The sequence below is a fragment of the Pseudophryne corroboree genome, chromosome 6, assembly GCF_028390025.1.
Source record: "Pseudophryne corroboree isolate aPseCor3 chromosome 6, aPseCor3.hap2, whole genome shotgun sequence".
NCBI lineage: Eukaryota > Metazoa > Chordata > Amphibia > Anura > Myobatrachidae > Pseudophryne > Pseudophryne corroboree.
Window position 1 is genome coordinate 553,571,370 of NC_086449.1, and position 14,480 is coordinate 553,585,849.

At 44.4% G+C, this 14,480-nt stretch overlaps 1 protein-coding gene across 3 annotated transcripts in view; it reads left to right on the forward strand.

Moving 5' to 3' along the window:
- The window catches only part of MON2 (MON2 homolog, regulator of endosome-to-Golgi trafficking), a 257,814-nt gene that overhangs the window by 172,254 nt on the left and 71,080 nt on the right, over positions 1 to 14,480 (forward strand). For 2 of the 3 annotated variants that reach the window (XM_063927724.1, XM_063927726.1), the window contains 6 exons: positions 977 to 1,270; positions 3,281 to 3,479; positions 3,847 to 4,475; positions 5,005 to 5,148; positions 5,865 to 5,882; positions 6,157 to 6,285. In XM_063927724.1, coding sequence (XP_063783794.1) covers positions 977 to 1,270; positions 3,281 to 3,479; positions 3,847 to 4,475; positions 5,005 to 5,148; positions 5,865 to 5,882; positions 6,157 to 6,285 — 1,413 coding nt within the window. The remainder of the gene's footprint in view (positions 1 to 976; positions 1,271 to 3,280; positions 3,480 to 3,846; positions 4,476 to 5,004; positions 5,149 to 5,864; positions 5,883 to 6,156; positions 6,286 to 14,480) is intronic. The other variant, XM_063927725.1, reaches the window with a different exon arrangement.

Here is a 14,480-nt window from a genome sequence, read left to right on the forward strand (position 1 = left end):
GGCTAATATTTGTTATTTTATTTCTCAGTTGGGGAACAATAGGATTTATGTGGGGAGAATAAGGATTTAAGGATTTATGGGGGGAGTAATATGAATAATTCATGTGGGGAGCAATAGGATTTATGTGGGGAGCAATGCGATTGTTTTTTCTGTGTAGGCCAATGTATGTGTGTTGTTTTTATTACTGTGAGGGCCAGTGTCTGTTTTTTATTTTTTTTCTGTGGGGAACTGATGGTGTGCCTTGGCAATTTTAAAATATTATTCGGTGTGCCGCGAGTAAAAAAAGGTTGAAAATCACTGGTCTATAGATATATCTGCAGATCAATTGATCTGCAGATATATCTATAAGTGTGTACCCAGCTTAAGTCTCTGAATCAATACACAAAGTGATACAAATTAGTAGCCGCAGCTTTTTTTCAATACAAGTTCTGTTCTGCTCCATATACTGCACAGACTCAGTCACGCCACAATACACAAGTGTCCTATATCAAATATATCAGCACAGTCTCTTTGTGCACCCTAGTCACATTGCGTTGTGATTACAATGCATTTTTTTGCAAAAAAAGACATCCGATGTTAGCAGAGCTGCATGTGGCTGTTCAGTCACTCCAGGCATCTTGCGCTGTATGGCGTATTGAGGCTACATGTATGAGGACACATCTGTATGACCAAGAGAATATGTTGATCCCATTATTGTGTGACTACATTGTAGTGATGAGACAGTGGAACAGCGTGTACCTGTGTGTCTTAAGCTACTCTGCAATGCAACTAGTAATGACTCTGTTATCCCTAGAATATATACAATATTTTATAAACATCACTGTATGCCAAAATTTCCATTTATAATAAATTGTTTTACAAATATTTTAAAGTCTACACAACATAAGAATTTACAGGAGAGGGGTTGTTGGTATATGAATAGTTTAAGTGTATGTATATTTGTTCTGCATTTTAACTGTGTTTTAATTTTTTGTAGTGGAATATCTCAGACTACTTCTTCCAAAGAGGAGAACATATAGAAAAAGAACTGAACAGGGAGGAAAATCTGCTTCAGATGCAGGCAAAAGAGAAAGGCGTCACCTTAAACCGGCCTTTCCACCCCGCTCCTCCATTTGATTGCCTGTGGCTCTGCCTCTATGCCAAATTGGGAGAGCTGTGTGTTGACACACGTCCTGCTGTCAGGAAAAGTGCTGGCCAGACCTTGTTCTCTACAATAGGGGCGCATGGAACATTGCTGCAGCATCCAACATGGCACACTGTCATTTGGAAGGTATGAACTGGGAATAAGCTAGGGAGTGTTTATGTATGCGAATTTAGCCTCAATTACAGAACTGCAATACAAAGAGTAGATTATGGGGGATACCTTTTTATTATTATTTTAACAAACTGATTGTGTCATATTACTGACGTGCATAGCATAAGTTACAGTGTACATCAGGATTATTAAACACGCAGCCCTCCAGCTTCTGTTGAACTATATATCCCAATATGCCCTACCACAGTTTTAGCATGCCCTAATAGCAAAACTGTGCCAGGGCATGCTGTGACTTGTAGATCCACATTAGCTGGAGAGCTGCATGTTGATACTCCTGCTGTACATAATATTTTGCATCATATTACTTTATATAGGGCCTGATTCAGAGAAGTATGCAAAGCCGATGTTCTGTGGAACTGAGCGATTATTGGTATATATGCGTCAAGGTGCCGCTGCAAACCCGCAGACAATAAGGATTCCTTCACAAAGTGATTGACCAGAAGTAGTCGCTTGGGGGTGTTAGTGGGGAGTGGTTGCAAAAACGCAGGTGTACCATGGCGGTTTTCGAGGCGTGCACCTGACGTACAAAAACATGACGTCTGCGTGACATCTGCCGGGTCCAGTCTGTGTAGCCCTAGGTTTACGCTTCAGCCCGAGGTTCCTTTTTTCTTGTGTATAGGCTGCATATGTGTACGCAATTGCGAAAGAATGCAGTAGCTCTGGTGGGCGTCTCTTTTCATTTCTGGACGGCAGCTTTAGTTGCTGATATCTGCAGTTGCTTTGCGGAGAAAATCACACTTGCAGCTGCATTCACTTATTTCTCTGAATCAGGCCCTAGTCCGCATATAGTTAAAAAAATAAAATAAAAGTGTCAACATGCAGTGTAAATACAGTATAACCCTCCAGTACTGTATGTCTGTCACTAAGCCCATCATAGTCCAGCATTTTATGTTTCTGATCTGTTTGCTCAGTCTAGAATTACTGTTTCTGGATGACAAATGCAATGATACAGTTGTAGGATAGCACCTCTGTTGATCATCATCATATAGTTCATAAGAACAACTGGCAATATTGGTTACATGTGCTCCTTACTCTAGGAAACTAGCAAATAAATTCTCATGTTTAGCCCAAATATTCATTGTTGTGAAGCCTTCCCTGCAACATTGCATTTCCTTGTCCTAATAAATGGATTGATAGAAATGAAGGTTTGGTGCATCAGAATGTATTTGATATACTGTCAGTAGGCTGTGTAGGTCCTACATCTACTCATGCAGAACAACTGATTGAAAATAGTGTGCATGGGTGTTAAAATTAAGGGTGGGGGAGTCAATTGTTTTATGTACCCGATCTTCTGTATAACGGCTAAACTAGACCAAAGTGGCGTATGGGCACCCAAATGGGTCACTCTTAGCTCAATTCAGCTCTCCCGCACGTCTGGCTGCGAGCAGAAGCATCGGGCACCATCTAGTGGCTAATTGTGTGTAAAACAATTGAATCCCCCCCCCCAAAGACTGACAGTATTTAAAAATGTTTAGTTGATTGCCCTTTTATTTTGCTAAGATTAACCCATATATACTTACGGGGCAATTTTTTATTTGCTCTATCAAGCAGTCTATTCTAAATTATCATCAGCACATACCTCCCAACTGTCCCGATTTTCGTGGGACAGTCCCTTTTTTTGGGTCTGTCCCGCTGTCCCTCTCACGGGCCGCAGTGTCCCGCGGTGGGGGGGGGGGGGGGGGGCAGTTGGGAGGCTCATGCACTCGCTGCTCTTCTCAGTCCAGAGCAGCGGTGAACAGATGCTGTGCGCATGCGCACGGAGACTATTCCTTGGTGGCAGAGTGACTGGGGTCATGGCCAGCAGCTCACAGAGCACTAGCCATGCCACCACTGTAATGAAAATTGGAGGTGTGGCTCGTGATTGTGCCATCCACTCGAGGCCACGTCCCCTTTCTGATAGGCCACGCCCCTTTTCGGAGCCGCAAATACTCAAACATGATTTTGTTTTCTCTTCAACTGTTCTAGGTCCTGTTCCACCTTTTAGACCAAGTGCGAGAGTCTTCCACAACAGCTGATAAGGAGAAGATTGAATCAGGAGGTGGTAACATCCTCATTCATCACTCCAGGGACACAGCAGAGAAACAATGGGCCGAGACCTGGGTTCTAACTCTAGCTGGAGTGGCCCGAATATTTAACACAAGGCGGTACCTGCTGCAACCGTTGGGTAAATTGTTTTAAAACTATATTTTTATCTACTTTAGATTGTTGAAGAATATACTCAAACTGCTGCTGTTTCTGTTTAGATTGAAATTAAGAACTTTTAGTGCAGTCCACTTTAGCTGTGCTCCATTACCCCTAGGAATATGGTCCTATCAATCAAATAAAATGACAATGTCACTCCTTGTCTGGGAACATATAACTCTCAAATTATACACAGCATATAGAGCCACTGCAATTCATTAGGATTTCTGCATAGTAATAATACACTATATGTTTTTATTACTGTTTTGTGATCTTTACATTAATAAATGCCTTAATTAACCCATGTTTAGTGCTACATCTATTATTGATCTTCTTTGTTCTCGATCTAGGTGACTTTTCAAAGGCCTGGGATGTTCTTCTCGATCACATCCAATCAGCAGCTCTCAGCAAGAATAATGAAGTCTCCTTAGCGGCCCTCAAAAGCTTTCAGGAAATTTTGCAAATTGTTAGCCCAACCAGAGAAATGGACAAGCCGGAGTCGCTGCCTGGTATTTCAGTTACTGTCCCTGCTCTAATTGGGCCAGTTACGGCTACTGGGCCAGGGAGACCACTGGCAAGAGCTGATTCCATAGGAGAAAGACTTGGTAGATATAATAACTCTGAGCAGCCCATAGCCATGGATGAGATAGAAGACTCTGCTCTCTGGTGGGCAGCCTGGAACACCTGGTATAGGATTGGTTCAGAAAGTACTAAGCCACCAGCTACAAGTGACAAACTGACATTTATCCCCAGTCAGCCCTTCCTTACAGCTTTAATTCAGATTTTCCCAGCTCTTTATCAGCACATCAAAACTGCTTTTAACATGGATGATCTAGAAAAGCTAGGGGTTATATTACATGGGGCTGTGTCAGTGCCTATAAGCTCAGATGCCTCTCCTTTCATCCTCCCCTCTTACACTGAAGCAGTGTTGACAAGCCTACAGGATTCTGTGCTTACAGCCTTGGATGTCCTTCAAAAGGTGACTGTTGAGCTTATCTGCATGTAATTTTTTGGCATTTCCGTTAATAAATGGCACTGCACCAGAAAATATTTAGTAGTTCAGTGCTGTAGGACTAAGCCATAAAATGTTTGTTCGTATTCTATGATATTAAGAAAAAATGAAAAAAAAGCCGAAACAGTAATTATTTTATTATAATGCTATAATTGGTTCATTATATTTTGTAATGTATTTTGACAGTAAGAACAATTAGTTTGTATTCTGATCCACTGAGTCATGGTGTTCTCTTAGATTGCCTTTAACGTGTACACTGTAGAGAATATCTAAATAACAGAAAATGTACCTGTCCAATAAAGGAACTTATTTTCTCATATACTGAATAAAATGTATCGGCAAGAAACTAAACATAAAAACATATACTTCCAATTGACACTCCTTTCAGTTAAATAGCTCTTACTGTTATTCAGTGAGTGACATATAGATAAATGTACACCAGTATCATGATATTAGTTTAGCTTTTAGTTTTAAATGTGTCTCTTTTCCATTCTAGGCCATCTGTGTAGGAGCAGAAAACATGCAGATAATGTACCCTGCAATCTTTGACCAGCTGTCTGCTTTCGTACAATTCTCTTGTAAGCCTCCCCAGTATGGAAAACTAGAAACAAAGCACATTGCTAATGCCAAATACAATCAGGTATGTACGAGTACTCTGCCTATGGTTTTTCCCCATCTGATAATGGCTTTCCCTGTTCCAAAACGCTGTGTTAATCATGGGTGATCGTTGTATCCTCTTTTCCTGAGTCCTTCTAAAGGTATTTATATCTGGTATTATGTCACAGCTACAGGGTGTTTACCTGGGTGTGATATTTGCTTCCTATCCCCTTTATTTTCCTTTGTGTTACCATGTGCACTTTTGTGTCTATTTTCACAATTTTCTTAACTATTTTATACCTCCGCTTATATTTTCCTCACACTTTTGATTCTCAATAAATGGCTACTTTTTGTAATACCTGAATCCTAAATTCAATATATTCTTGTTTTTTTTGTTGTTGTAAATTCGTTGCTGGAAATTGGTACCTTTTCAAGTGTGTTTGTTCATGGTGTCAGCTGCGTAATAACCTGTCTCCTACAAATACAAATTGCCACATAGGAAGCTTCACCTATGCACATCAGTCAAATAATCTGGACAGACGCACCTGGGTTATGGAAATCCACATAATTAATTATTATTAATTTCCCTGTACATAAATCAATTAATCAAATTCACTTTTTAAATCAATAAATCTGGATCAATCCAAAAAATAATACCTTTAATATGCTCACAGCTAAAATGAACGTGTATTTTTGTGAATGTATCTTAATTAACTTCTCTCATTCTATTTGTTCTGCAACAAAATGGAATCACAATAGATCCAACTTTTTGCACCGGTGAGTGATGTTTCCTTAAAAATTGCCCTGTACTGAAAATAATAATAGTGAAAACAAAACTTCTTCTGTACACTGGAAAACCGACAGTAGTGTTTCCTTGTGTAGAGATGTTTCTTTCTATAAGCATGCAAAGTGCTTCATTCTGCTGTCTTTGTGTACGGGCCTCTTGTGCAGCTACTCCGTGCATGAAACCATATGTCATTTACACAACTGCAATTGCCATTCTGTGATTATGGACTTCAGTCCCCATGTGTCTTTATTTTATGTGTTTCAGGCAGAGTGGGTCGCCTTAAATTATGTACCTTTTGCAGAGAAATCCTTGGAAGTCGTTGTGGACATGTACCAGAAAACGGCTTGTCATAAAGCTGTAGTGAATGAGAAAGTTCTCCAAAATATTATCAAGGTGTATATATAGTCTTCACCCAAAAATGTAAAGTGTAAATGCTGTGATTCAAGAAAGAACTGCTCTGCTGGGTCCTATTGGGGTAACAAAATCATGTTTCTCAGCGCTAAACGTGTTGCTGCTCCCTGCTTTATGACCCACTGTACCCTGAATCCAAAGACCACAAGCCAAGTTTGTTGCACCTGCCTGCGACTGCGTATTGCTGCAGGGATCCCATACTGGCTCACCGCACCTGTCTGTGGTTTAATATTGCTGCAGAAACTTTGTGTCAGTCTGCTGCACCTGCTCACAACTGTTCACCATTGTGGGAACCCTGCGCCAGTCGACCGCACCTGTCTGTGACTGACTGCGGCTGCAGGATACTTGTGTGAGCTGGGAGCCACTCTGAGCAGACAGCTGTCACTGCCAGACTAAGACCAAGAGAGTCGAGAGTAGCCTATGAAACTGCAGCATATAGCGCTTCCATCCATTTGAAAGGAGACATGATTAATCAGGTGTCTGAATTATATTACAAGGTCTGTACGCTTCTGATTATTACAGCCATTTACCAATAATATACAAGCTATCTATGGATTTATCTTACATTCTGCGGATGGGTTCAAGCAGGAACATTATACTTATATATTTCATGTCTATGAAATTCCTGTAGGATTTTATACCATTTGATACGGTACCATATATGATATATATTTTATATTCTTTGAAGTGACCATTCTCTAACTGATTGGAACTTTGTATAGCTATATTCAGCAACTAAAACAAAGTACTTGACTTATATTGTTGCTGAAAAGAAGCTTCTTCTCATACATTAGTCATACAAAAAAGAGTAATCGTGCATACACACGGTGAGATCCTTGCTATGCCCGATTTTGACTATGCGATTTCCTGTGAACTCCCCCAGAGCACAGATAGCACAGATTTGGACTATGCGATTTCCTGTGAACTCCCCCAGAGCACAGATAGCACAGATTTGGACTATCTGTACTTTCGATTTTATCTATGTACAATTTTGACTAAGTGCCAATTTTGACTATACTTTGTACTAGATTTTACACTAGATAGTCAAGATTGACTTGCCTGCACAGTCTGTATAGCCCTGCGATACCACAGGATAGCGCATCAGTATTGAGTCGGTATCGCAAGCTGCCTGACAGCTTGAGATGTGCACTAACTTTCTTTAAGATTTTGACTGTATAGTCAAAATCTTACAGATATATCTCACCATGTGTACACATCTTAAGTTTATTTTTATTGTTTGTCTATATTAAGTCTGTTATTGGTTATGAATAAATATGATTTCTCTTATGTCCTAGAGGATGCTGGGGACTCCAAAAGGACCATGGGGTATAGACGGGATCCACAGGAGACATGGGCACCCTAAAAAGACTTTGACTGGATGTGAACTGGCTCCTCCCTCTATGCCCCTCCTCCAGACCCCAGTTAGATTCTGTGCCCAGGAGTGACTGGACACACACTAGGGGAGCTCTCCTGAGTTTCTCTGGAAAGACTTTGTTAGGCTTTTTTATTTTCAGGGAGACCTGCTGGCTACAGGCTCCCTGCTTCGTGGGACTGAGGAGAGAGAAGTCAGACCTACTTCTGTGAGTGAAAGGCTCTGCTTCTTAGGCTACTGGACACCATTAGCTCCAGAGGGTTCGATCACTTGGTGCGCCTAGCTGCTTGTTCCCGGAGCTGCGCCGTCAACCCCCTCACAGAAGTAAGAAGCCGGGTGAGTATTAGAAGAACAGAAGACTTCAGTGACGGCAGAAGACTTCAGTAACTGAGGTACAGCGCAGCGGTCGCGCTGCGCTTCATGCTCCCACACACCAACGGCACTTACAGGGTGCAGGGCGCTGGGGGGGGGGAAAGCACCCTGGGCAGCAAGTTACTGAGGGGCTTTTTCACTGGCAAAAGAGCCATATTCGGTGCCCGGGCACGGTGTACGATACCCCCGCCAGTATAACATTTTTTAAATTTAAGCGGGACTACAGCGCGCCGGGAGGGGCGGGGCTTAGCCACACAGCTTACCAGGGCCATTCTCTTCACAGACCGCTGCAGAGACGCTGGCCCGGTCCTCCACTCCTTACAATTATCTGGGGAGCAAAACGGGGGGGGGGGGGGGGGGGCCACATGCAATTTGGTGCTATATATGTGTAAATTACAGCGCAGCCATCATATATTATTTCTTTAGTAGTATATGGGCGCTGGGGTGTGAGCTGGCATACTCCCTCTGTGTTCTCTCTACAGGCTTCCCTGTGGGTCTGTCCCCTATTTTGCCGGTGTGAGTGTGGGTGTGTCGGTACTGCGTGTCGACATGTCTGAGGCTGAGTGTTCAACCCCGGAGGAAGTTACTGGGGGCACAGAGAAAGATTTGGGAATGACTCTCTCGGCACAGCCGACTGCTGATTGGGTAAATATGTTGAGTACATTGAATGCAAACGTGGCATTATTGTCTAAGAGGCTGGATAAATCTGATTCTCAGACTCAAAAATGGAGAAAATCCATGGAGGACGATTTGACTCAGGTACAGATCCCTTCAGGGTCACAAAAACGTTAATTTACCCAGATGGCAGATACAGATACCGACACAGACTCTGATTCCAGTGTCGACTTCAATGAGGCCAGTTTACATCCAAAAGTGGTTAAGAGTATTCAGTACATGATTGTGGCTATTAAAGATGTTTTACATATTTCTGAGGAACCTCCGGTTCCGGATACAAGGGTATGTTTATTTAAAGGAAAAAAAGCCTGAGGTGAAGTTTTCTCCCTCTCATGAACTGAACGCTCTTTTTGTGAAAAGGCTTGGGAGTCGCCTGACAAAAGGTGGCAGATTCCCAAGATAATTTTTATGGCATATCCTTTCCCCTCTGACGACAGGGAGAAATGGGAGTCGTCACCCAACGTGGACAAGGCTCTGTCCCGACTATCCAAAAAGGTGGCGCTTCCATCTCCTGACACGGCTGCCCTCAAGGATCCGGCGGAGCGCAAGCAGGAGACGACATTGAAGGCCATTTTCGTTACTACTGGTGCACTACTCAGGCCTGCTGTGGCGTGGGCGTGGGTGAGTAGTGCTATTGCTAAGTGGGCTGATAATTTAGCTTCTGATATGAATACCCTTGATAAGGATAACATTCTTTTGACTCTTGGTTATATCAAGGACGCTGCAGATTACCTAAAGGATGCGGCAAGGGATATTGGCCTCTTGGGATCAAGGGCCAATGCCATGGCGGTCACGGCCAGGAGGGCGCTGTGGATTCATCAATGGAATGTAGATGCCGACTCCAAGAAAGCTATGGAAGCTCTCCCTTTTAAAGGTAGTGTCTTGTTTGGTGACGGCCTGGCTGACCTGGTGTCTACCGCTACTGCGGATAAGTCATCTTTTCTTCCTTATGTTCCCGCACAGCAGAAAAAGGCGCCCCATTCTCAGATGCAGTCCTTTCGGCCTAATAAATACAAAAAAGGAAGGGGTTCGTCCTTCCTCGCTTCAAAGGGTAGAGGAAGGGGAAAAAGGTTGCCTGCTGTGTCTGGCGCCCAGGACCAAAAGTTCTCCCCCGCCTCTGCCAAGTCCACCGCATGACGCTGGGGCTTCCCTACGGGAGTCCGTGCCGGTGGGGGGCCGTCTCCAAATCTTGAGTCAGGTCTGGTTTCAATCGGCCCTGGATCCTTGGGTCTTAGACATAGTGTCCCAAGGGTACAAACTGGAGTTTCAGGAGATGCCCCCCCCTCGCCACTTTTTCAAATCGGCCTTGCCAGTTTCTCTTCCAGAAAGAGAAGTAGTAAATGCTGCGATACAAAAGCTGTGTCAACAGAGGGTCATTGTCCCGGTTCCCCCGTCCCAATGGGGGGAAGGGTTCTATTCGAGCCTCTTTGTCGTGCCGAAGCCGGACGGCTCGGTCAGTCCGATTCTGAACCTAAAATCCCTCAATCCATACTTGAAAACTTTCAAGTTCAAGATGGAATCTCTTCGAGCTGTGATTTCCAGCTTAGAATGGGGAATTTTATGGCGTCAGTCGACATAAAGGATGCCTACTTACATGTCCCGATATATACTCCTCATCAAACCTTCCTAAGATTTGCGGTGCAGGATTGTCATTACCAATTTCAGACGTTGCCGTTTGGGCTTTCCACGGCCCCGAGGGTCTTCACCAAGGTGATGGCGGAAAAATGATGGTACTCCTACGCAAGCAGGGTGTCACAATTATCCCCTGATAAAGGCAAGATCAAAAGAGCAGTTGCTAAGAACCGTGGAACTCTCCCTGATGGTTCTGCAACATCATGGTTGGATTCTCAATTTGCCAAAGTCTCAGTTGATTCCGATAACTCGGCTGCCTTTCTTGGGCATGATCCTAGACACGGAACTGCGGAGAGTGTTTCTTCCGGCGGAAAAAGCTCTGGAAAATCCAGACCATGGTCAAGGAGATTCTGAAACCGGCAAGAGTGTCGATTCATCAATGCACTTGAGTGCTAGGGAAGATGGTTGCAGCTTACGAAGCCATTCCGTTTGGCAGGTTTCATGCCCGGGTGTTTCAGTGGGATCTGCCGAACAAATGGTCCGGGTCTCACCTGCACATGCACCGGAAAATAAGTCTATCTTTCAGGACCAGAATTTCTCTCCTGTGGTGGCTGCAAAGTTCTCACCTTCTAGAGGGACGCAGATTCGGAATCCAGGATTGGGTCCTGCTGACCAAAGATGCAAGTCTCCGAGGCTGGGGAGCAGTCACACAAGGAAGAAGTTTCCAGGGAAAATGGTCAAGCCAGGAATCTTGTCTCCACATAAATGTTCTGGAGTTAAGAGCCATTTACAACGGCCTTCTGCAAGCGAAGAACCTTCTTCAAGGTCTACCTGTCCTGATCCAGTCGGACAGCATAACAGCGGTGGCGTACGTAAACCGCCAGGGCGGAACAAAGAGCAGAGCGGCAATGGCGGAGGCCACAAGAGGTCTCCACTGGGCGGAGCAGCACGTGAGCGCTCTGTCAGCAGTTTTCCTTCCGGGCGTGGACAACTGGGAAGCAGACTTTCTCAGCAGACACGATCTCCATCCAGGAGAGTGGGCCCTTCATCCAGAGATGTTTGCAGAAGTAACAAGGTGTTGGGGAATCCCTCAAATAGACATGATGGCGTCTCGCCTCAACAAGAAGCTTCCGAGGTATTGTTCCAGGTCAAGATAACCCCAAGCCAGTGCAGTGGACGCCCTGGTAAACTCCGTGGGTGTTTCAGTCAGTATATGTGTTCCCTCCACTTCCTCTCATTCCAAAAGTGCTGAGGATCATAAGACGAACAAGGGTTCAGGCAATACTCGTCGTTCCAGATTGGCCACGGAGGGCCTGGTATCCGGATCTTCAGGAATTGCTCATAGAAGATCCTTGGCCGCTTCCTCTAAGAGAGGACTTGTTACTGCAGGGGCCATGCGTGTTTCCGGACTTACCGCGGCTACGTTTGACGGCGTGGAGGTTGAACGCCAAGTCCTAGCTCGTAAAGGTATTCCCGGGGAAGTCATCCCCACTCTCCTTAAGGCTAGAAAGGAGGTCACGGCAAAACATTATCACCGTATTTGGAGAAAATGTGTGTCGTGGTGTGAAACCAAAACAGCTCCTGCGGAGGAATTTCACTTGGGTCGTTTCCTCCATTTTTTGCAGGCAGGCGTGGATGCAGGCCTGAAATTGGGTTCCATCAAAGTGCAGATTTCGGCTTTATCTATTTTCTTTCAAAAAGAATTGGCCGCCCTTCCTGAGGTTCAGACTTTCGTGAAGGGAGTGCTGCATACCCATCCTCCATTTGTGGCACCGTGGGATCTTGAAGTGGTGTTACAGTTTTTTATGTCTCACTGGTTTAAACCTTTGCGAAAGGTTGAGTTAAAGTTTCTCACTTGGAAAGTGGTCATGCTTTTGGCTTTGGCGTCTGCTGGACGAGTGTCAGAATTGGCGGCTTTGTCTCACAAGAGCCCATATTTGATTTTTCATGTGGATAGAGCGGAATTAAGGACTCGTCAACAATTTCTGCCGAAGGTGGTGTCTTCGTTTCACATTAATCAACCTATTGTGGTGCCTGTGGCTACGGATGCCATGACGGTGCCAAGATCTCTTGATGTCGTGACAGCTTTGAAAATTTATGTCGCCAGAACGGCTCTTGTTAGGAAAACGGAGGCTCTGTTTGTCCTGTATGCTTCCAACAAGATTGGAAATCCTGCTTCCAAGCAGACGATTGCACGCTGGATTTGTAATACGATTCAGCACGCTCATTCTATGGCTGGATTGCCGTTGCCGAAGTCAGTGAAGGCCCATTCTACCAGGATGGTGGGCTCATCTTGGGCGGCTGCCCGAGGGGTCTCGGCACTTCAACTTTGCCGAGCAGCTACGTGGTCGGGTTCCAACACTTTTGCTAAGTGATGGGGACCTTATGTTTGCTCAATCGGTGCTGCAGAGTCGTCCGCACTCTCCCGCCCGGTCTGGAGCTTTGGTATAGACCCCAAGGTCCTTTTGGAGTCCTTAGCATCCTCTAGGACGTAAGAGAAAATAGGATTTTAATACCTACCAGTAAATCCTTTTCTCCTAGTCCGTAGAGGATGCTGGGTGCCCATCCCAGTGCAGACTGTTACTTGCAGTTGTATTGATACTTGTTGTTTTCGGTTACACGAAGATTGTGTATCTGTTATATTCAGCTTGTTGCTGCTGTTAGTTCATACTGTTATCTGGTATTCCTGCCAATCCAGGTGTACGGTGTGCTTGTGGTGTGAGCTGGTATGTATCTCACCATTAGTTTAACAAAAATCCTTTCCTCGAAATGTCAGTCTCCCTGGGCACAGTTCCTATAACTGAGGTCTGGAGGAGGGGCATAGAGGGAGGAGCCAGTTCACAACCAGTCAAAGTCTTTTTAGTGTGCCCATGTCTCCTGCGGATCCCGTCTATACCCCATGGTACTTTTGGAGTCCCCATCATCCTCTACGGACTAGGAGAAAATGATTTACCGGTAGGTATTAAAATCCTATTTTTAAGGGCTGAGAAACTTGATTTTGTTATCCCAGTAGGACAGGGCAGCACAGTTTTTTCTTGTTCATTTTGTGTATTGTGGGGCGGGCGATTGCCCATTTACTACTACTGCATCTGTACCCTTAACCCTCTGCTACTGTATATCAGGTGCTGGGTATAACATGTTTATTGAACAGTATAAGAAAATATAAACTCTGAGCACCTGTACTTCATTTCATGTCATTTGAAGGCTGTTTGCACAGAAATTAAGATTTGTTGTTTTTCATAGCTAAAGTGGACACATACTGTACAAAGTAGCCAAATAGCAATTTAAGCATTCATGTTACGTCAACCAAAACTGCTTAAACGTTTACATAATTTTAGAAAAATAAATGTAGGAAAAGATAGTTGTGCTTAGAAGTGGAAGAAGCTGCCCACAGCCAGTGGTTAAGGTGACACCAACACCCTATAACTTCAATAGACAATACAACAAATACCACTGTAAATATATACGGGCACTAAATACATATACCATAAAAAATGTATATCTGTCACGACTGAGACATTGGATTGAATCTTCACATTGTTTACACCAGTAAGTCCTATAAATCACCTTAAAACATAAACAAGAAAAACACAATAGTGCAGATGATATGAACTGTGTTATCTTCAAAAGAATTCATACAATTGTTCGGACTCCTACCAGGAATGATGGTCTACTATTAATGTAGACAAATGATCAACCAGATGGAGCAGACAGTGGCAGTCATGACATCCCCAAGTACTCCTTACCAGCGCTTTTTGATGGGTGTAGTATGGTGTTCCGGTGGCCGGGCTCCCGGCGACCAGCATACCGACGCCGGCATACCGACAGCGTGGCGAGCGCAAATGAGCCCCTTACGGGCTCGCTGCGCTCGCCACGCTGCGGGCACGGTGGCGCGCCACGCTATTTATTCTCCCTCCAGGGGGGTCGTGTACCCCCATGAGGGAGAAAATCTGTCGGTATGCCAGCTGTCGGTAATCCGGCGCCGGTATACTGTGCGCCGGGATCCCGACAGTCGGCAACCTGAAGACCACCCCTTTTCGATACCTTATAGGTATCTTTTTTATACCTTGAAATCGCGTTTTTTGTCTTTCGCTCTCAGCAAATCATTGTAGTCTGTGTCTACAAGAATTTTTGAGAGCACCACCAACTATAAACTGTCCTAAATGATTTAATTATGACAGTACTA